The sequence below is a fragment of the Micropterus dolomieu genome, linkage group LG23, assembly GCF_021292245.1.
Source record: "Micropterus dolomieu isolate WLL.071019.BEF.003 ecotype Adirondacks linkage group LG23, ASM2129224v1, whole genome shotgun sequence".
NCBI classification, from domain to species: Eukaryota; Metazoa; Chordata; class Actinopteri; order Centrarchiformes; family Centrarchidae; genus Micropterus; species Micropterus dolomieu.
The window spans coordinates 24588790-24612741 of NC_060172.1; the positions used below are offsets into that span (position 1 = coordinate 24588790).

Sequence of the window (23952 nt, forward strand, 5' to 3'; positions counted from 1 at the left end):
GCCCCTCCAGGCCATCGGCCCCCGTTGGGAAAAGCTACCACCAAAGGTCCACATTATTTATACAAGCATGGCCGGAATAATCTCCATCAGCTCTGAGGTGCATTAAACAAGCATTCAACTTCCACTCCGTGCAGATGTTAATAGAAGTTCTGCTGCTGCTTTTTCTATGAGTCAATTAGGAGCATTCACATTCAAAACACATCTGTGTCATGAGCAAATATTATGCTTGTTGTGCTGCATAATAACGTACATTTAGACAAATGTCTGTCATTTCCTAAATACATTTGCGATTAATTACAACCATAGACTCAGACTTTAATCCCATTACTGTAGTCTCGGTCTCATCATTTTACATTGAAGTTTTAGGCATGATGCTGTTATTCTCCCCAGCGCAATAGCAGTATTAACTTTCAATTAAAGATCCCCTGTTTTACAAACCCACAGCTGTAAATGTATGCAATGCACGATGGCACACAAACAGCTTATGTATTATTTTCGAACATTGATGCATATTATGTTATAAATAATTATGTTTACTAGAGACGTGCTTGTTGAATAAATACAATTCTGGAAGAAGTGAACGGAGAGCAGCAAAAAAGTTGGTGGGAATATTCTAAAGGAATAGTTTGACATTTTTAGAAAGACACTTTCTTGCTGAGGGTTAGTTGAGATTGATACCACATGTCTCTAATGATACAGCTACAGTCAGGAGATGCTTAGCTGTGCTTACATTATCCTAAAGACTGGCAACAGGGCGAAACAGCTGGCCTGGCTCTGTCCAGGGGTAAGACAAATCTGCCTACCAGCACCTCTAAAGCACACCGCCACGTTGTATCTTGTATGTTTAATTCCTGGTAACTATGATAAGCTATAGTAATCATCAGGAGACGATTAGCTTAGCTAAGCTGTTTTAAATTTAATGGACACATATGAGAATGGTATAAATCTTTTCTTCCAAAAGGTGTGTTCAGACAGAAAGCGTTGACTTTGTATGCAATTCCGCCTCTAAGAAAACAACAAAAATAAATCTGCCAGGCATACTTGATCTTTAGTGTAAGTTGAGAGGTAGGTCATATGTATGTTAGAGAGCATGTTTTGTAACCAACTGGGCTGTCAAACAAACTAGCCCTGTCAAACAAATTAATGACAGTGGGCGTCCCTTTAACCCCACTCAGCCACCCACCTTGCTTCTCCTAATACACTTTATTGACCAGTCAGGCAGGAGACGTGACGTGTGTCCACTAAGTGGAAACAACCACTTAGGGAGTACCTTTGTGATCTGCCTCCCTATTGTTGAATGGCTCTCATTATGTGATTAATTGTGAGTGAAGCAGGCTGTGTGTGTTATACTGGCTATTAAGATGTTGGAGGAACAGAGTGATGGAAGAAAATAACAAGTACATACTTTTTATATGACATAAAATAATGCAAAAAAGCATATTTCCTTATGACAGTAAGGCCTTTGACATGTGCTGCTGTGTATATTGAACTGGATGTCAAAATTGACCAAGAAAAGATCTTTCATTGACAAAAAAAAGTGAATAGTGAAGGTTTCTGTATTATTAGCTAAGTGATAATGATCTTTTTAAGATCACCGTCTCCACTACTGAAGTAGCTGTAATGCAGCCTCATTTCATACAGGAAATGAACCTGTTATCACTGACGTCAAATGTGTCACGTTTGACAGAAACCAAAGTGTGAATGAATGTTGAGACAAGAGAAGCTGCTTTCTACCCTATCCCATTTGGTATTTTATCAAAATATGCTTGAATATTACTATCCTCAATAAAACCTGTACACTGGGTTTGTTTTGTATTACAGTAGAACAAGCTTCAGGTGGCAACAGGAAACATACCACACGGAGGATGACTAATTTACAATTTGTTCACATTTTTGACCATAAAAATCAGTTTCCTGGAAGTAATTCTGCAGTTGTGGGTTGTGATGGGTTGCAGCCTGTTCATGCTCAGCACATGCATACGCAGCTAAGTTTCACAGATGTTAAGTGAGCGAGAAGAACGAAAGAATCCTAATTCGAAAGGTGACAGATTAATGAAACCTTCTATGTCTCATGGTTTTACTCTTGAATGAACAACATTTTAAACAATAATAAGATAAGACTAAAATGACCTGTACTTTAACAAACAATATTATAATAAACATCAGTTAGGGCTCTGCCTGTAAACAAACAGAACACATTGTTAATTTGCAATAATAAGTTAATACCTTATATAACCTTGCACCAGATCACAGTCAGTGATGTCTTCGGCTTCTCAACCTACAATAAAAGTTACGGGAGAGCCATTTTCTAAATTTCTTGCAAAGTATTATACCTCAGGATGTTTGCACCCCTACATTACCCGAACAAAATAAAATACTAAAACTGCATGGTTTGACTTACCAGAGCCACATGTGTACTTAAAGTGCGAATGTGGAGGCAGTCTCACACGCCTGCTCCACATGACCCCTGTATCTGTCACCTGATTAGCCACTGCCCCTGCATGGCTCCCAGTGTCCCTCTGCTACATTAAAGCAAGGAAGTAAGCGAGAGTTTGAACAGTGAAGACAACCAAAGCTTGCATGTTTCCATGCGCAGTTGACCCTGGTGCCAATAGGAAGTAGCCATGCAGTTGTAGTAGTACTGCATAGGATCAAAATTGGCTTCACTGCTCTCCATTCAAACCCGTGGAGTGGCTTCATCTATTAATTATACTCTCCATTCATTGAAGTCACCTAATTATGTGGTTGTGTGCTGGACCATCCTGTCAACTTCATGTAAGAAAAACACTTTGACACTTTTAATTAGACTTGTCAGACTTGTACTGTTGGTACATCCTGAACTTGAGGTTATATGTGATGATTATAGTACTTTTATAAAGTTAACCAAGTCTCTTTTGCTCAATTTCAGTGTAGTACAATGTAGACACCATTTCCTCCACTGGGAAGAACTTTTATGAATATCTCTCCTTTGTTCATTTTTGTAATGGAGTTTGACAAAAAAACTAGCAAAATGTTCTTCACAATATTATAGTCACTACAAATGAATCTCTAGCACCCAATAGGTCTCAATGTGATACATGAAGCCAATAGGTATTGAATTTCATTCTTTACACACCTACTTTTGTCATTTTTGGTGTACTTCTAAGTGCAACACCATGAATGTCATCAAAGCTACAAAGACACAAGAAGAGTTGTGACAGCTACTTTTCCTCCTGCCTTCGAGTTCTGGCCATTTGGAACAGGTATGAACACTTTTGGCTTCAGACATGGTAGGACAACAGACAAGGTTGTGTGTGAAGGTAAACTTTACATTAGCTTGCACCACTTGTTTGTTTTGAGCACACTAAGGCCTTAAGAGAACCTCTGTCTGTTGTAACTAATGGTTTCCATTTATATTAACTGTAAAATGTTTATATCTACTGTCTCACTTCCGCACACCTTCTGTTAAAGCCCCAAGTGCAGGAATTCAGGTCACAGCTCATTCAATGCCGGTTAGTCAAGAAGCTGTGGAGACAGATTGAGTCACTGAGGAAGGAATGAAAATGTGCCCTGATAGTGATCAAAAATTGTGGAGAAACCAAAGAACCCTTAATTGGGGGCCTGCCCTGGGCCGATAACCTGGGAACTATTTGTACGTAGTGTGTTGGAGGTACAGTATGTTTTTGTTAGCTAATATAATGTGAATCAACAACAACTTGTTTCATTCATTTATTCCACTTCCCGCGAGTAAGTGTTCAGATGTCATTTAGGATAACTGCCGCATGACTCACTGGTTTACTGTTATTGCAGAAAGACTTGCGCACACACACATTTATACAAGCTAGGAAAGTAAATGGTGCTTGCGAAGGTATCAACACTGATCATATCACCAGCCTTAATGAGCTTCTCTTTGCCCGAGCTGAACTGTGATAAAAGAGTAGAGGGTTTGTCACTGTTGGTGTTCTTGGTGCTGAATGGGATTTCCTGGATGATACACTTATTGTAGCCTGCAGTGAGATGTGAAATCTACATTGGTGCCATATAATTATCTCACACATTGGAGGAAATATTTTCTAAAGACTGTTTAAACTTCAAAGAACTGAAGAACATTATCGAGATATGTTTTATATATAATATTCCATAATACAATATATATTATTTGTTTTATCATTTCACATCCTAAAAATCCCCAATGTAAGTGACTTTGAATTGAACTTATTGACCTGTGTAACCTGGCATGACTTATGTGGCTCTGGATGAGAGCATGTGGTCTGCATGTGTGCTTAATGATGGGTGTCCATCCTGCACAAGCTTAATTACTCACAGCCAGCTTCACTGTTTAAGGTGCCCTGAAGTTGCATAATAATTTCAAGTCACACCAGGATGAGTGGTTTTTAAAAGTTACAGTTAAGTTATTCCCCAAACCCACTAAACAATACAGCAAAGATCTTTCAAAGACTGTGGACAGCAACATAAACATCACAACATGTAATGTAAACGTGGCTGCGCAGCTATCATGAAAGTGATATCATTGACTTTTCAGTGACTCAAAATTACAGTTGTATTTATTTCTGTAGTAAGAGGAAGTAAAATACTTTCTGGTGCATTTCTGAAAATGTATGAACTTTCTGGCCTGGAATACCCCACCTAAAATGTTCTTAGAAACCCTTAATATATGAATGGACACCAAACTTAATACATAAGTCAACAACTTAAAATCTCCACTTTAAAAGGAATAAATCAAAATTTATCAGACACCATTAGTGTGCTTATAACATTGGTTGGTTAAAATGCTACCATGAAAAAGACACACAAATAACATTTTGTTTTTCTTCCTTTAATTGCAAGGTGATTTATGCATTGAATGGGTTACATAGAAAAATCTACATTCTTTCAAAAAAATACCTGGATGTGGATATCAAAGACAAAATAAGACTGTTCCATTTTTCCTGAAGAAATAATTGTAGGTTTCGTCATTTGTGTAATGTCAAAGATTGTACTATATTATACTTTATTTTATAATGAAATGTAACAGACTCAAGGGCGTCTTTAAGATGAACAAAATCTCATTTGTGCAAGGTAGCTATTTGACCCATTATAAAAATGTTCCCACCACACATTCAGTTTTGATAAGCTTTTCTAATTACAGAAGAAGCAGTTTTATTCCACAATATAATTCAATTATGTTTACTGAATTCCTTATTCCTATTCCTGTTTTTTATCTTTCAAAATTTATAATTTCTCACAAATTTGTGTTTAATTTAAAAGTATTTACTGTGCTGTCACAAAATACTTAGAAACTAATGGCTACAATCTTCAAGCACAAGAAAACACTTCCCTCTGAACAGGTCCAAACAGTATTAATCAAATACAAAAGAGAAAACAAAAAATATGTACAAAAATGAAAACACATTCAATAGATTACTCAATGAGGAAAATTGCAGGAAAACTCCCTTCAACACATCAGAGGTCAAATATTTTGAGGTATGAGTGTTCATATATTTATTGATATAGTTTGGATTGAGATATGTAAACAACCATTTCTAACACAATCATACATACAGCATAATACTTCAGTATAATCCTAACTAGTCATGTAAACTCTTCATATACAAAAATGTACTACTAAAGAAAATAATATGTACATTATAAGTCCGTGAGACCATGTAGGCACAGTGAATTGGCACACTTCCTTTAAATTGTGTTTGGTAGAGTATACTCTTTGGTGCAAAAAACTGTAGCTGCTGCATATAAATCCTCTGCTGTGCTACTTAACTTTCAGTTGAGGATTTCATCATCAGCCTCTGCACTTACTGCTACTCCCACTTTATCACACAACACAAGTCAGGTGAATTCTCCAAAATGTCCCTTTTTCAGAAGGTGATAAAAACAGATTTGATTTTGACTGTTTTTAGAAGGCTACATCTCAAATGTATCTGTAATTTCTTTATTGGATATTAGTTTAATCAATCAAAATACAGCATCACAATATGTAACTCAAATACAGTATACTGGATACCACATAGGCACACATATTTTTACAAGCATACAAAGTACAAAGCAAGAATCCAACAGCTACAATTAGAATAAAAACATAAATAAATACCTTCACACACTATATGAATGATGAATTTATTTCATTCATTATAGACGCAGCTGGTCTCATGGTCACTAATGAAATCTAATGGTGAGGAGATATGGCTTATATCCAACTCAAGTGCTGAATTTGACAGCACTGTACCACATCTGTCTATAAACATTTAAATTGTGTGCACGCCAATGAGAATACTTTCAGGATTTATTGGTGTTTGTTTCATAATCTGCTATGCAGAATTGCCCAGAGGTCTATTCCTGTCCCTGTACATTACCTCTGGGTTATTTAAATTTAACTATTTTAAAAAAGTTAATACGTGTCACTATGCAGATGATACACACCGCTTTATGTAGCATCTAAGCCTAATGATCTCTCTTGACAATTAACACTTGCCATTAAAGGCTGGATGCTTTATCTTCTCAGATTGAACCCTTAAAAACTGAAATTCCTGTCACTGATCACACTATACAGAATGTCAGATTTGGCAGGTTTTTCATCCACTAGAATATCAAGTCCTCCTTTTTTGATTTGGGTGCTATTTTCAAATCATACAGACATTTTAAGCACTGGACCAAATACAGCTGCCCAAATTACCCCCAAAATTGGCTCCTTTATCTAAAAGGAATTAAGTAAAGAACTGATTTTAAATCTTCTTTCATCACCTGCAGGGGAGTATGTGGTCAAAGCCTGACTTATAACTCAGGTTGTTGTGTCACCTCTGTACCTTGCAGTCTCAGGTATTCTCAGCTGGGCCTACTGATGGCTGCAAAGTTCAGTCTTAAAACAAAAAGTTCTTGTGCAGTGTTGGCCCAATGTCAGACTGGCCGCAAATCCTAGATTTTGAGAAATGATTTGAGCTCTACCTTTTTGTCAGGTACTCTGTAATATACTGCATTGTATGTATAAATGCATGAATCAACAAAAATAAACAAATATTTACATATTTCCAGTTTTTGACAGGTAACTGTAAACAAGGCTACTTTGCTAAAGCAGACTTGTCCCTCATTCAATTTCTGAGCTATCTCAAAATATTATATTCTGTGATGAATTTTTTGTCTGCTCTGTCTTATTTCAGTATTGGGATATGAATGATAAACCTCTTTTGTTTACTCTCTTAATGTTGAGTAATAACATGCACTGTTATACTGTATATGGAGCTGCAACTTGGTGGAGAGTGATGGTGGTGGCTTCTTCCGATTTACATTTTCCAGTTTCTGAATGATGGTGATGCCGAAAAAAACCTTTGAGGGAGAATGGAAAATGTTCAGGGATAAGAAACATTATACAGAGTATAAGAACATTTTATTTGTTAGTGTTAATATATGTACTTACCGCCAGACTAACTGTTCATCTCACCTGTTTGTGATCCACCATGTGTCCTAGCCTGACACCCAGCTATGCGTGGTGGTCTTCACCCTCTGGGGAAACCCATGAGGCCCGGCTGCGGGGTCAAAGTTAAAGTCCAGGGCCCCGCCATCCATGAGGGTCTCATGAAGGACAGTTTCCATGTCACATTCAAACCTCTCAAGGGACATATTGTCCAGGTCACTGGGCAGCCTCTCCTGATGACCGTGTGGGTGAACCGAATTAAGTGCCCTGTAGCCGTTGTTGCTACTGTAGCGTGCCGAAACATCATTAGTGTGTGCTGGGTGACCACGGGACAGCTGCATGCATGTCCTCAGGCTCGTCATTCGAGGGGGATGCCCTGAAAGACTAGTCAGACTAGTCAGGGGGATCATGTTACAGCTATTTAAGTCTCGTGAGGTTGAAGGGCCCTGGCTATGTATACCTTGTGGGTTTACATGAGGAACTGGGTGATTCTGAGAATGATTCATCATTTTTACTCCATTATGACCCCCCACATGGCTCTGGCTGCTGTAAGTGGGCATTAGGCAACCTCCCCTCCCAACCTGAGACACTTGTGTGTCCCTAGAGGGCATCATGTCCCTACTGGCATCTGCTTCTGAGGTCAGCAGCTCTTTGAGGAGGCCAGCAGGGCAGATGTACTGGCTCTCATAAGCCCCAAAGCCTGGCTTGGTCTCTGGAAGTGTCTGCATGGGAGTAGGGGACAGGGAGTTCATCCTCATCTGGCTGTACATGCACTTACGGTAGTCCTGCTGTGGGTGTGGTGTCAAGCCAGTGGAACTGTAGGGGCTACTCTGAAGCATAGCAGTATTTGAGGAATGTGAGGTGTCAGAACCCCGCTGGGGAGGTTTAGGAGACAGCAGGTTCAGGTTATCCAGCAGACTCTCCATGACGTTCTCCGAGCCATTATGGCCCATGGATCCGGCCACCTCAGACAGGCTGGGCAGGGTGGGGGTTATCTTGGTCCCCACCGCTCCAGGATACATCATGTGGCCATCAGGCTCCCCCAGGTCATCCTGTTCAGAAGGGTAAGGTGAATGGCGACCACTCAGGGTGCTGGCGTCAGAGCTGGTGCGCGTCCTAAAAGAGCTCCAGGCTTCAAAGTCCTCATTACTGTGGGAGTTTGGGCTTCCCAGCCAGTTAGGGTACTGGGAGCCAGGGCTACCTGCTCCTCCCTCAACCTCTTCCTGTAGAGCCATCTAAGGATAGAAAAATATTAAAACCTCACACACGCTGCCATAACAATTACCAGTGTATTATTAGCTTGCATCAAAATTCGATACCACTCTCATATCTGAAGCTTCCGCCATTAACTAGTTAGCTTAGCTTAGCAGCCTAGCTCTCTCTAAAGGTAACAAAACCTGCAGTGACTTCTTGGAGTATTGTCATCACTGTGAGGTTGCGTGGCAATACTCCAAAGGGTCACTGAGCCTGGCCAAGATTCACGAACAAACTAACAACATATAAAAATGTTAATTAGTGACTTTTAGAGGTACTGGCAGATTTTGTTACCTTCAAACAAAGCAAGGCTAGCTGTTTTCCCCTATTTTCAGTCTATGCTAAGCTAGTTTATCCGGCACCTGGCTGTAGCTTCATATTTAATGGACAGATATATGAGCGGTATCAGTATTCTCATCTAACTATAAGCAGGAAAGCAATTAAGTGTATTTTATAAAATGTAAATCTACTCCTTTAACCTAGATTCAGCAGAATAGTGAGAATAAATATATGACTATAGATTGATGTTAATTATGTGTGTAGTGTTAACAAATGGGGAACTGTACCTTTTTCTTTGTGGCCCTTCCTCTGCTCTTGGCAAGCTTACTGTTGTTGTCCATGGAGGCAGCTCTACGCCGAGGTGACTTTCCATTCTTTCCCCCCTCTGGGTTCAGCATCCACCAGGAGCTTTTTCCTGTTCCCTCGTTCTGTATGCGCACAAAGCGGCTGTGTAGGGACAGGTTGTGTCTGATGGAGTTCTGGACAGGACAAAGGTGAATCCTTTGTAAGTTGTGGACGTCACAGTTACGTGTAGGCTACAATGCAGCTACAAGGCATCAAAATGACTGATCAATATTTCCCTTATGAATAATCCCCATATATACTAGGTGTATCAATAAAGTGTTGTTTAAAGGCATGAAAAGAAATTTTAGCCAAAGAAATGCTGACCCTCTGGCAAAAAAAGAAGCAGCTGTAATTTCTCCCTAGATGCTTTTCAGTGGGAATTAAGTGAGAAGGTGTGTTGCTGCAGGGGACATGTTTGCTATTTTCCATACAGATCAGAGAAGAAGCTGGTAGTCAAGGGTGATGTCAAACCCAGCAGATGAACAGGAAGTATGCGTATGTCCATATCCTCCGTTAACAATATTATGTCTACTGAGGCTTTTCCACATCAGTCATTTTGGCACGAGGGAGCAAGGGATGAATGGGATATGTGGTGTCATTTATTTAACACTAAATAAATATTTGGTACCCTTGCAAGACAGATGGCAGTACAGCCAGAGTAAAGTATTTGTTACGGGATATGACGACGGATCAAACATGAAAGAAGCATGATTGGACAAGCTTAGCAATGTGTTGTTTGAAGCAAAAATTACTATCAAAAAGGACACCAAGATTTCTGGCAACAGGCGTAATGTAGGTAGACAAATGACCAATAGAGGGTATAATCTGATTAGTAGTGTGCTGGGGACAAATTACGAGGATTTCTGTTTTGTTAGAGATGAGTTATAGAAAGTTTATTGACATCCAGGCTTTTATGTCAGTCAGGCAGGCCTGGAGGGAACACAGCACACTGAGATCAGTTGGCTTTATCGGGAGGTATAACTGAGTATCGTCCGCATAGCAATGGAAGGGAATACCATATCGGTGGATAATGTCACCCAGGGGGAGCATATAAATGGAAAACAAAAGAGGTCCGAGAATTGATCCTTGGGGCACACCGTAATAAACAGGAGAAAAGGTGGATTTAAAGTTGTTAATAGATTTACAGTACTTCCTGTTAGATAAATATGAGGCAAACCAGTCCAATATTGTGCCAGAGATACCCACCCAATGAATCAGTCTATCTAACAAGATGCCATGTTCTATTGTGTCAAACACAGCGGACAAGTCTAACAGTACCAGAATTTAAGACATGCCAGCATCCGCGTTCAATAGTAGGTTGTTAGTAACTTTTAAGAAGCAGTCTCTGTACTGTGGTGAGGGGGGAAACCAGATTGGGATCTTTCAAAAATGTTGGATAATATCCAAGGGGCAGGTGGATGGCCTCATCTTTGACAGAGTCACAGTGAGTTCCAATAAATTAGTTGGGGAGAAGTAGCTCCAATAATCCTGAGCTGGGTGGTCCACATCTAGAAAGGCAGGGTGAGGGCTAATGCTATATTTTATTTTTCCCACCTTTGTCATAAAGTGAGGAAGGAACTTTTCACAATCTGCGTCACTGTCAGCCAAAGCAGAGGGAGGAGTAGGATTTACTAAGAGACTAACAGTGTTAAAAAGGAATCTAGGATTGTGCTTGTTGGTAGTGATAAGAGTAGAGAAATAGTGTGTCTTTTAACCATTGTATTATAGCAGATTAAAAGCTCTTTCATAGCTTTGAAGTGTATTTGGAGACCAGATTTTCACAACTCATGCATGGCTGGCAGACTAAGCCTCTTTTTGAATGATTTTAAAATGCATTTTTATCACATTAAAGTATTTTAACTTTTAAGTATGTGTGTCATTTACTTTTTATTATCCTTTAAAGGTTCAGTGTTTAAGTTTTAGTGGGATCTATTAGTTGGGGGTTGTGAATTGCAACCAGTGGCTCACAATGCATTCACGTGCTCCTCGGGTGATCCCATTTCCCGAGTTGTGAAGTTGTTCTTCCGATTTCAGTGTATGTTCATGTGCTCTTAAGCCGGAATGTGGAATCAACATGGACGATACTACAAAGATGTGTTGGATAGGCATTATCAGAGCATATAAACAACACTCAGACATGTAGTTCACTCTACGTGGACAACAAATTAACCTTTATAACCATATTACAAATGACATGTGTGCAAAATAGGTATATGCAATAAGATAATAGTTCTGCATACTTATTTATGTCCCATGTACACTTTATTTCTCTTTTTGCAATAAAGATTTAAGGAGCAAAAAAAAAAGATTCTGAATAATCCGACACCACATGAATGCGCCGCTCACCCCTCGCTTTCCCACAGCGCAGGAGAAGCTACGGTGGCCGACACGCTTTGTTGGCTCTTATGCTAAATAATACGTGTGGTCCTCCATTCGTCCAAATTTCTCTTCTTTACTTACTTCTAATAAACTAGTCTACTCCTCCTACTACTACTTCTAACATTACTTATACTTTCTCTTCTTTGTACATAATCAATGTTGTGGTGAAACACGCTCTGTAGAACCGTTTGTATGTTACTGTAGAAACATGGCGGTGCAACATCGTGACGTCCATGTAAGGGGATACGTGGATATACAGATAGAAATGGCTCATTCTAAGGTAATGAAGAGATAACGGTTTATTATTTAAGATCTTTATACACCACTGAAAACATAGTTATGTATATTATATTGCATTTCTGTCAATAGAGCCTCCTAAAAATTACACTGAACCCATAATTGCTTGTAGTTGAAGCTATGAATTGAACGCTGGCTTTGAAAAGTATCACATCAAACTTTATCAGGGTGGTCATTCTACTCCCTACTCACTACAGGCCATAATCATAGTTTCCTGTGATTTCTGCCAAGTTTTATTTGTGCAGCCCTATCCCACTCTTCCACCAGCGGCAGTTCTGCCCTACCAAACTAAAAAGAAACAACACGGAGAAAATAAGAAAAGTAGGTCATTTTAGAAGTCATATTGCAGAATATATTTTTGGTTCACACTGAAACATCTCTTACATTACCTTAAATGCACCTACAGTAAACTCACAGTGACTTTAGCTGATTGCTGACAGATACAAAATAAGAATCATCACAGCTGTTGGATAAATGCATAAAGATTCTCTGGGTATCTGTGGCTCAAACCAGGCTCCTAGTTTTTAAACTACACTACTGAAAGAACAGAAATAAAAAACACTCTCCTGAATAAGACAGTCTGTATTCTTTTGAGTTTAACCAACTGGCTCCCTTTTTTTGTACGTGGTCACATTTGTCCTTGTGCTAACATGTATACACCTAAAGCCTCACTCAGTCCATTTTCTCTAATGCTATGTTATGAACCCTAAAAAGGATGCAGAGGTGCCTCCTGCGGTAATTTTCTCAGGAAGAAAAACATTGATGCTTGAGTAGCAGAGAGACAGTCACACAGGATGCCGATGTACTGTACAGGCTGGTCTCTCTGGACAAAATCTTCCTAATATGCGAGTGATTGCTGCACTGGATGGTGGGTACACTAAAAGACCAAAGCACAACACAAGACGCACTAGCAGGGAATTTCCCCTCGATACCCATGTGAATGCAGCTCCCTGCAGTTAGTGAGGCCAGATGTCCCCAACCACAGGATTCAACAGGGATATACAAAGCATGGGGATAAAGACACTCACATTCAAAACAATAGATGAATTGTCTGAGCGTGTCTCTGAAATGTTGGTCTTGGGTTGGCTTTTAGGCTTTTGGCAAATGCATTCAGTGCATATTAGTCATCTGAATATGACTCATATTAATATGATAGAATTATATCATATATCATTTTATATTGAGGATGGCTCTATAAAGTGATAACAAATGCAGTGAAACAAATACAGTTTAAATCATTTTATGCAGCTGCAAGATCCAGACATAGACCAAAATGATACTTCAAATAATTGTAGAAATATGGGTGCCATATGAAAGCAGTGAACCACGGTTAAGGTCAATCTCAAACTATACATCAATAGTAGCCTTGTAAAGCGGGGGCAGCGGAGTTGTGCATGAATGAAAAAATTTTACTGAAAAAGAAAGCGAGGGGAGGTTACAGAGTTCGAAGCGAGGATGGGGAGGGTGACAGAGTGAGATGTTTTTGCCGGCAGAGCTTGGGTCAGTGAGTTCACTGTGTGCTGAACACGAGCTCCTCAGCCGCTGCTGACAGAGACATGCACACAGGTTGGATGGAGCAGGAACAGAGAGAGGAGAAGCATCAGATGCGACGTGCTGGGTCGGACCGTCAGCTTTCTGGCTCAGAACAAGTACAACAGAACCGCCCCACCCCCATTCTCCTGAACCAGACCCTCCCTTCTCTTCCATTGACTTTTAAATAAGGCTTCCTGTGTCAGAGGACATCCTGCACATACAGACTGGAGAGACCTGAAGTGGAGTTAACACTCACTGCATGGCCACAAAATACAATGCTCAATCTGACTTGTACCTCATTTGATTCATGACCTTTTCTCACCATTTTTTTCTCTTTTTACATGATCTCAATCTGTAACTGAAGACAGGAAATGAGTCATTAGTGGAGGACCTGAGATCTGAGCAGTGTGCTGCACAGTCTGCACAGTATGAAAACCAACTTTTATTCCACTAACCAAACGACATGCTCACACACGGCTGAGATCACTAGTGATATGCAAATGTCTACAGCCTACAATAGATCATGGGCTGCATGACTGATCCCTGGGAAGGGGCATTCTCTACTCCGCCTGGGATAATCCTTGTCTGAGACAGACCTCACCTCAGACCAAAAAGAACAAAAGACATCCCCTGACTCACTTATTCAGGAGGTGCCCCATTCACACATTAGGCTACTTACCACTAAAAGCCCGACCCAAGGTGGCCTATATGTATCATTGTTGCTAAACTTGTTTATAAAACGTATTGTTATGGCCTTCACTTTTAACCAACTTTGAAGTAGCAAAAGATATGCACCTGTGGCGTCATGACAGCTCATGTGAATGTGGGGCATTAAGAAATCTACATGATTTTCATTGATCTTTCTTGGCGACCAGGGAAGTTCCCAGGCACAGATTTTGGAGGCCTGTAAGTGACATAAATGTTTAGGAGATCTATTGTGTAATTACAGCACAATTTGCGTGATCCAACACAAGCTTGAACACAAGCTAAGGTGCATTACATACAGTATATCTCATTACAAAATATTGAGGGCAAAGGCTTGAGGACAAAATTGTGTTGCATTGTGTTTGTTTGTGGGGGTGGGGTCATGTCAGTTGATTTTTGTGTGCTTAAAATGTGTTAAGTCTATTATGCATCATTCCTTGCAATGTAAGAATCAATTCTTCCTAATAAATCTTACGTGCTAAGACAATACATTGTTCTCTTTCCCATCAAAAAGAAAGCTCTGCTGCATCTGACACACAAACTGGCAGTACACTAAAGAATATGTGTGTTTTAAGTCACACTGGTCCCAGGTCATCAGACGCAATGATGCCAGACATGGAAGGCCTTTTTGCTTCTGACAAAATCTATTTTCAGATTGCCCTCAGAAATGCCACATGTTGAACAGCACGCCATGAATGCAGTGCAACAGTTGTTTCTCTACAGACTGAGTTGCTGTGAGGCCTCCTGCTGCTACCCAGCTCAGATACATGGTGGCACTGAAGGTTACTGAGGTTATGGAGAATCAACCAAACCTCTTACAGCTCTATAAATGTACCCAATAATCTCTAAAATCATCTGTGATATCATCAAGACAAACTGCCGCAGCGTGAAATGACTCCTCCTACTGGACTTCAAAACAATCGAATTGACACAGCTGCTGTTTCTTGTGTAGTGAAGCATGAGGCTTGCAGTAACGGTCACAGGATAAGTAAACAAACAAGGCCCAGTTGCAGGGACAGGTGCAGCCACAGTGAAAGTGGCCTCACTTGCAACTGGTCCAAACGTTTTACATACAGCGCCAGACATAACCACAGACAGGACAGAGGATCCCCCAGGAGGCCGACTGCTGGATACCAGCTGCCACTCAAATCAGTAGCTCGGTTTTATATTAATGATGAGGCCTGACATTAAGTTAGTAATGACAGACTGGAGGGAAAACAAGAATGACTTTAAATTTGCATGCAGCCTACTACACGTAGTGGCCTGATGTAGGTACAGGTACAGGTCTGGTATTACCAGTGGCTTTTGGTGCTATTGTTAACTTATGCTTGCACACTTTAGATATCGCTGTGTTTCTGACATTTCTATAACCATTTGCTGACTTTATAACCCTTCTATACTTGTGCAAATAACTTACAAAAGTAAAACTTGACCTAAACACACGGGGTTTATTGAAATGTTCATCTGTGACATGCTAAAATTTCAGAAGTATAATAATTTAGTAACATCACGCAGAAATGTCTACTTAAAGTTTGCAAGCATTAGCTCAGATTTGCCACCATTAGCTAGTCATGATAATACCAGACCAAGTAAGGCTTTAGCAGCAAAAACCCTGAGCATATAATGGTGTTGTTTATAACTCATGAATTAAATGGTTCATTTTTAAGAGTAAGAATGTGTTTATTCTTCTTTTAAAAGATATAGTCTCACTTCAAGCTACGGTTAAAGTTAAAGCTATGGTAGTTTTATTATTTTGCAGTGATTTAGTATCACATAACCTTTTTTTATTTTCTCACTTTGAATCAGAGCTTCAATGACTGGTTATGTGTTGCTTCTGCCCAAAGGTTTTTAACAAAATCTGTAGAGAATGAGAGAACACAGAATTGTCCATAAATCACATTAACAGTGATATAAGGATTAAATGCTAATCTGTGCCAATGGCCACAAGGAGTTCAGTTGTGGCAAACTACTTGACCAGTTGATTGTGTAGCTCACTATGTCAATGCTTAGAGCTGCTAAATAAAAAAATGGAAACATCATCTAATTTATAAAAGAGGACATATAACCTGCTAGCTGCCTGACAATGAATCAGAACTGTTATCTTTAATTACTGCTGTCACATTACTACTATTACAAAGCAGTCAGATATCTGGTGTAAATAAGAGAATAAGGGAGCACACAAACTTGCAGAGATTACAGTAAAAGGACAAGCCACTTCCTGACAGTGTCTTCCTGTGCACCCCTCCCCCCCTTTCTCCTCTGACCTAGGAAGCGCAAGCGGAGTTGAAAATGAGCGTGGGACCTGAGTTTTCTGTTACAGGGCAGTAAAAAGGAGAGCGCGGCTGCAGAAGAAGAAGAGCCCTCCAGCTCAGTGTGGAGACCAAGTCGCCTCTTTGTGGCTCCAGACACAATGCTACTTGACTGCTTCATTAACCCTGAGCATGAAACTGGGTGACTTACTTCTGCAATGGCTTCATAGTGGGGCCATGAAAAGGAACGAAGAGCTTTGTGTTATGAGATAAGTTTTAGATAAACAAGTAGGATTGAGACAAGTGAGAATGACAGCCAGAGTTAAACATCCTCATGTGATGTGCTATTGACCAAAAAAAAGACACGCAATCATATTTTTTTTATATTCAGAAATACCAAGGTGATTAAAAACTTGTCTAATCTTTCTCAGCCTAATCTTGAGAGTGGCACACATTTTTGCGCACTTTTTAGGGTAAAAAGGCCAACTTGTTGTTTGCAGGATTGGACACTAATCTCAATTACTCTTGATCCTCTTTCTATTTCTTCACTCCATATTTCTTAGACGCTCTTTGTCATTTATATTTTGCACAATAGCTTTGAGTCCAGGTTCTTTTCTGAACTTAATATAGAGGGGGATTATTGTCCTGCGCTGGCTGGAGGACAATTCAGAAACCCACATGTCACAGATTCCACAGACACACACATGTGTAGGCAGCAGACTGTACACAGGCTTTAGCCCACAGCCAGCCAGTCAGCTGACTGACCACCCCCCTCCCTTCCCTCAAGCCACGGTCGCTCCTCTTTGAAAGCCCCTGCCCCAAGCCTCCCTTTCTTCATGGGGTTACTTGAAGCTTTCAGTGGGCCTCTTAAGTTGAGGGTCAGCCTCCTTTTTTAACCTTGTGATCCCAAGACAAATAGCTGGCAGTTATTCTGTTTTTTTTCCCTTTTCACTTTTAGCTGCTGTTAAATCTTCTCAGCTCTGTGTCGCCAAACTGAGTTCACTAACACCCTTTAAAAATGTACCCTTTATCAACAAAAAAGAAAACTAAAACTAAAACTCTAGAATCTCATTAATACTCTAATTTTACAGACTGCTCACCGCTAGGTGAACCCAATGACACTGCTAACTTGCATGATGTTTAGCAAGTATAGTGTTAACCACGTTCAACATCTTAGTTCAGTGCATTAGCGGCCCCATCATCTACAATCAAACACACAACCTGCACTCAGTCCACACTTCCACTATAGCAGGCACTTACATCCGCTGTCACTTGATCTGGGGGATGTTGTTCAAACTGAACTCAGCTCATCCTGAATAAATACCGTCAGTGTTGTCTGTCACTAGTCTCCACAGTGGTCATATGCAAACATCAGGCACCAGACAGCTCAATCAACAGGCTATTGATTTGACTAGAAACCAGCTTTTACGCACTTCATAACCTTTAAAAAGATTAACTGTAGATAAAATACTTTCTTGTGATTAACATGTTTTGAAACACCTCAGACCTTTGGTGCCAGTTAAAGTCGGTGGTGCTACTTTCTGTTCCATTATTTAAGGTCACAGTTCACTGAGAAAAACAGTGCCATTACTTTGAATGCCAACTTTCACAGAGATGGGCTGTATTGCAATTAAATTATTTAATATACATATGTATTTACTTTTGAGTATTTTGTATTGTTCTGGTCAGAAAAAATATTTAATATGCAATTTTATTCTCGAATAAGACACAGTTTTTTATCCCCAGGTTTAAACTGAGGAAGTAAACTGTACAACAATTAGCCTCAATCTTTGGCTAAATTCTTACACGTCTTTTAAGGTTAGACCCATATTGAGACTATTAATCCCTAAAATGTGATAATATCCGTTTGTAAAGAATATATATTAATATTTTCAAATTACAAATTACTTGTAATTTTATTAAATACACTCATTGTACTGTCATTTGTAGCAAGATACTTTTTGATGTATTTGTGCCCATCTGTGACTGTACACTCACAGACCCACCAATATCCCAGGGGAACCAGTCCTCCCAGTTGGCAGGGGCCCTCTCTTGTGACAAAGGCACCGTGATCAGTAAGCAGCCACACAATTTTTAGAGAGAAAACAAAAAACTCTCTATGACCTGAGGGAGACAGGAAGCTCTAGAGGCAGCAGCAGCATCGCCCTCGCCCTGCCCTCCACCCACCTTCAGTTTTCTAGGTGGAGCTGTATAATCACTGAGGTTCAAACTCAACGCCCTCCACCCACCATGAGGTCTCTGGCGTGTCTCTATCTGTCATTACAATCAGGAACGCTCATGCATGTGGATTTTAAAGTCAATACATAGGCCAGGATATGACACCAAACATAATAATAAGCAGACTGATGATTTATTTTATGGCAGGAATGCTCAAATGGAATAAAATGACTTCATATAGAATTAGATGCGCAAACATGATCCATATATGGTCTCTCCTATTGGCTTTTTCCAGCCCTGACCCTCATGTTTTGCAGGGCGGGGATGTTAACACATGGCACTGTTTTCCATCCACTCGGCAGGAAATGCATCATAGTTCATTGTGGGGAACTGTTGTGTTTTTTTAACAGGAAAGTGTAAAAATAACTATTAGTTGGTGGTTCCAAGGCCCAGAGAGTATGCCAACATTTAGGAATGCAGAGGTTGAAGTAGAGATGTGTTGATTTAATAGTAAAGATAAACAAGCTGGAGCTATTGTTCTTGATGGAAATCCATGAGGCCTTTGCTGCTTCATTGAATGGCACACAATGAAAAGAGTGGCTAGCAGCAGAAGAATGTTTCCCTCTAACAATGAGTTTGGGCTGTGAGTAAAATGCTTACTTAAAGTAAATAACAAAAAGGGTTTTCATTTTGGATATTAAAAAATTAAACCCAATATTAGGGGCAGCAGGGGCAGGTAGATGATCCGCGTTCATGTTTTGGAAACTGCTTAAGTTCCCTTGACCAAGCCAGTGAACACTGACAATACAAGCGCCAAAGGGGCTGATCTATAGCTGACCTTGCGTTGGAAGCAATGTCATAAAAAAAATGCCTATTGTCATAAATTAGATGGTCTCTGTATTTTATTGGCAGTAAAACGGGACTCATTTTTTATCTTTTCCAAAGTTGTGTTCAACAAATCTGGGATATTTATTAATATACAGGCACCTAATTAGCTATGAGGATAAAACAAACAGGCTGACATATCATAAACTTTAAACACGACTGAGAGTATACAGCCATACTAGAAAGTAACTGGTATAGTGTTTAACATGTTCACAATCTTAGTTTAGCATGTTAGCATGCTACCATTTTCTAATTAAGAGAAAACACTAAAAAGTAGATGGGATGGGAATGGCATTAGTTTTGCAGGTAAAAAACCAAAGTGTCTGATGGTTGCGCTAGATTAAAAGTTAAAGGATTACATCCATCCATCCATCCACCGTCAACCGCTTATCCTGCGTACAGGGTCGCGGGGGGCTGGAGCCAATCCCAGCTACCATCAGGCGAAAAGTGGGGTACACCCTTGACAGGTATTATTTTTACTTCCACTCTCATGTTGGCTCCCTTCTGACACATACATCCTGTTTTTCTTTAGAGAATGACATGTTAAAGACACAGCGCTGTTGGCTGATTGGCTGATTGGCCGATCAGTTGGTTGAACTTCTGGTTAGATGTCATTGATTGTTGTAGCTATTGTTAGTTTATAGTCATTCATATACACAATTTGGATTCTAAAATCAGTAAAAGTAATAAGACGTAATAAAGAACTTAAAGGCATTATTCAAGGAGCTGCCCGTTATTTACAGATCATGGCGCTGAAAGGACAATTGGCCTTATTATGAAAAGTCTAACTCTCTGAGCTCCACTTGAACAAACACCTTCAGCAAAAGGCCTGAGAGAGGGCAGAGAAGGAAGAGATAGGATAACGAGCAGCAATCCCTTTCTCCAAACTGTTGCATCCGCTGAGGAAACTCTAGAAGACAGGGACACAAAGATATGAGTGCACTGCTCAGGAATGGAGGATGTTTGACGTTTTTCCCAACATTCCCGTCTCTTAGCTCCTTCCCCTCCGACACACTCCCCAACACTGATTGAGCTGTTTGTGTCACCTCCTGTTATTGTCGGGGGAGCTCCGAACACTTTACTCTATGATGCTTCCCCGGCAAAGCTCTGTCTACATTCCCACCAGCCAGCGCACCGATATGTGACAAAGTGTAGTAGAATGACTGCAGAAAGACTAAGAAAAGGAGGAAAGGGAGTTTTAGCAGAGCCATAAGTCATAATCCAAGCTGTGATCAAGCTTTTCACATGGGGGTGTAAAACAATGGAAACTATATTTGATAGAGGTTGACGAAGGCATTTCCTGACATAACTTTGAAATTACGCCTCATGAGAATGCACGGGTTACAGGAAGGGTTGCAGAGCTGAAATATGAATTTGACTAAAATTCTGTTAGTGAGTGCAGATTTTAATTAGCGTCTACATTGGGTGCAAGAATTTCTCTGTTTGCTTTTGTCCTCAGTTCATTTCTATCCATCACAGCTGAGTAACGTCCTCACCCGTCAAGACAATATTATGACCTGGATTAACTTTTTACTAAATATTTCCAATACATTTCCAGGCCAAAAAGTTTAGTCTAGTTTTTTTTCAGGACTGTACCAGGTTTTGCATGACTGTTGATAATACTAGATAGGTTAAGACTAAGGTTTGTTCAGGAATAGTTCTAATAATCTGAGTTGATCTACACCATATTCCTGCACATTATTCTCCTCATTTAAACCAAATTTCAACCATTACTCTGACAAGCCTCTACTGCCTGGCATATAATAAAGCTGAAACAGGCCTCAGTATTGTCCATACTAAACATGTCCATTATTTTGGCAGCGTTCTACTTCAGGACTGTGCAGAGCAAAACATTCTCAGGCACATGTATGGGATGTTTACAGTCAGACTTGCTGGTCCTCACTGACAGCAGAGAGGCGTGTGCACCGACAGAGTAAACTACTCCAAAACTTCAAAGGCCAGAAGCCAAATTCAAGAGTTACTGTTGAACATTTGTGAAACTGTGTTCATGAACTTTTTAAAAACCTATTTACACAAAGAAAAGGTTATTAAAAATAGGTAATTATTTTCCTAATATTAATTTTCCCAATATGTTAACTTTCCCAAACCAAATTAACATATTGTTGTCATGATGGGATCAAAGTATTAATTAAAAAGAAAAAATATATATATATATACACACAAATATATAGGTCAGAAAAGTGCTGGTCCACTCTGCGGGTTACATTGCTCAGTCATGCTGGACTGACCACATCACTGACTAGTGAGAAAAAAAACACACATGTTACTAATAACATAACAAATAGAATAAAGCCATCATTAATTTTGATCTATTAGACCTGGGATTTTCCTACTGTGACATGTGAAAATGTTTGGAGAACAGGCTATTAACCCCTTTATTCTTATATTCATATATCATTCATACCTTGGCCTTTGTATAATAATGTATTGTATATTATATATCATATTGTATATATAATATTTAATTACTGCTTAAGCACTTCTGGTTAAATGCTCTTTGCATTTCATTGCTTTGTACTTAGTTAAATGCACAATCTAATCTAATATTATACAACAGTAAAATAAGATCTCGGTGTTTACTGACTTAACTGACCTTTTACTGGGGTTTTTGTTTAAGTAGAACTACAGAAGCAATGAATCTGCATGCTACTTAATGGGACAAGAGGCAGAAGACATCCCCAGCATTTATGGGACTTTGCTCTCTCTCTCTCTTTGCTCACTATAGGCTAACGTGCAATGATCTGGCATCTAAATTCAACACATTTCTACTTACTGCACATTAATGTAGTTTTGGTTTGGTTGGTGGTAAAGGACTTAAAAGGTCACATCGCAACCATCAAACCATCTGATGTTCATCATCACTCAACCAGATGCTTACGTGCGCGCGCCCTCACACTGACAACAATAAGCCCTCACGTGCACACAGACACTCACCTTCCAGCCCGCGGAACTATTACTGTCTCCTTTATCCTTGAAGTAAGGCACATTCTTGACCATCCAGTCGTAAATCTGAGACAGTGTCAGCCTCTTCTCAGGTGAGCTGTCTATCGCCTTGGTAATCAGGTCAGCGTACGACATGTTGCCCCAGGCGTTACGACGGGACGTGCTGCTCTTCCTCTGGCCGGAGCTGCCCAAAGGTGCGACCCCGGGAGGAGGCACCTGTTGCTGAGGAGGCAGCTGCAGACCCGGGAGCTGCTGCTGCTGCTGCCGCTGAAGATGGTGCCGGTGGTGGTGGGGATGTAGATTCACACCGTCTCCCTCCCGACACTGAAAATCATTGCAGGGCACTGGCGGTTTGTGCTCTGTGTACTCCTCATAATCTTCCTCTAACAAGCCGAGGTTACTGATGAAGTCGGTGTTTCCTCCCGGCTCCTGCTTCACCGACGGTGCCGGGGAGGAAGTGTTGGAGCTGGCCGGGTCGTTGAGCTCCGGTCGTTGCAGCGGCCAGGTGCAGGACCGTGGGCGGGAGAGAGGCTCAAATTCCGGGTCTATTTCGACTTGTGGTGGCGGTACCTCAGCCATGTCAGAGTCAAACCCGGCTCTCAGTGTCTCACAGACACTCACATAAAAAATAAAAAAATTATATAAATATATATATATATATATATATATATATATATATATATATATATATATATATATATATATATATATATATAGCCTAATTAATGGGGGAGGAAAACCCCACAGGTAAAAAGAAAATGTTGCGTTTACACACCAGATCCCAGCACAAAGCCAGACAAGATAAGAGAGGTTTGTAGTTTAAAAGTCAGAGTTTCAGCTCACACCATCCTGCACCGATTAGTTGCAACTCTCAAGTCTGCCGCTCTGTCAGTAATAACACTCATACACAGTCTGATGCTGCCTTCAGGGTCCACTCACAGGCTCCGTCTTCTGAGTTCTACAAATTGATGGTGCATGCAGGTGCTCTTTGGTTTTGTAATCGTGCCTAAATTGACCCTGTTTTAAATAGAATGTGCTGCGCTTTACAATAAAATTGCAGTCGAGCTTAGATAATTACTTAGTAGTTAATTAGCACACATTTAGCCTATATTATAGCTATTATCCGTGGCTAGTAGCCTATGAACTCCTTAGCATTATATGGATGGTTTTTAGGAGCTGTATTGTGCATGAGTTATGCATTTTCTGCTATTAATAGGCTTAACTGTGCTGGATGCACATAACTGTGCATATAACTGCACATAACTGTGCATCCATCTTCATGTTTCTCTGCATTTAAGTACTGTCAAAATGTGTTGGAATTACAAGAGAAGTTAATGACCCAAGAAAATGCAATGACAGAGTTGAAGGAGATGTGGTGGGGTTGAGGTGGCAGAATGAGTGTGCAGCAAGTTCTAATTGCTTATGGATAAATGATGCAAATAACTGCTGGATGCACTGTGCATCCAGCAGTTATTTGCATCA

At 40.1% G+C, this 23952-nt stretch overlaps 1 protein-coding gene across 2 annotated transcripts; it reads right to left on the reverse strand.

The window, feature by feature from the left end:
- Positions 1-4800: 4800 nt before the first annotated feature.
- LOC123963812 (forkhead box protein O1-A-like) lies at positions 4801-23055 on the reverse strand. 2 transcript variants are annotated; one of them, XM_046040864.1, is made up of 4 exons: positions 22462-23055; positions 9223-9414; positions 7430-8637; positions 4801-7314 (listed from the first exon to the last, which is right to left on the reverse strand). In XM_046040864.1, the coding sequence occupies exons 1-3, from the start codon at positions 23047-23049 to the stop codon at positions 7453-7455; spliced, it is 1965 nt and encodes a 654-aa protein (XP_045896820.1). In that variant the 5' UTR covers positions 23050-23055; the 3' UTR covers positions 4801-7314; positions 7430-7452. The 2 variants fall into 2 exon arrangements, with proteins under 2 accessions (XP_045896820.1, XP_045896821.1); XM_046040865.1 differs by having other exon boundaries at positions 7406-8637.
- Between the last annotated feature and the right edge of the window lie 897 nt (positions 23056-23952).

What these genes read in the sequence shown, in the direction of transcription:
- LOC123963812 (XM_046040864.1), bottom strand. Translation starts at nt 23,049, where the DNA reads ATGGCTGAGGTACCGCCACCACAAGTCGAAATAGACCCGGAATTTGAG. An exon ending in ATAGTTCCGCGGGCTGGAAG is followed by an intron (nt 9,415 to 22,461) that starts GTGAGTGTCTGT and finishes TGTCCTGTCCAG; the next exon opens with AACTCCATCAGACACAACCT. An exon ending in GAAGGGCCACAAAGAAAAAG is followed by an intron (nt 8,638 to 9,222) that starts GTACAGTTCCCC and finishes TTCTATCCTTAG; the next exon opens with ATGGCTCTACAGGAAGAGGT.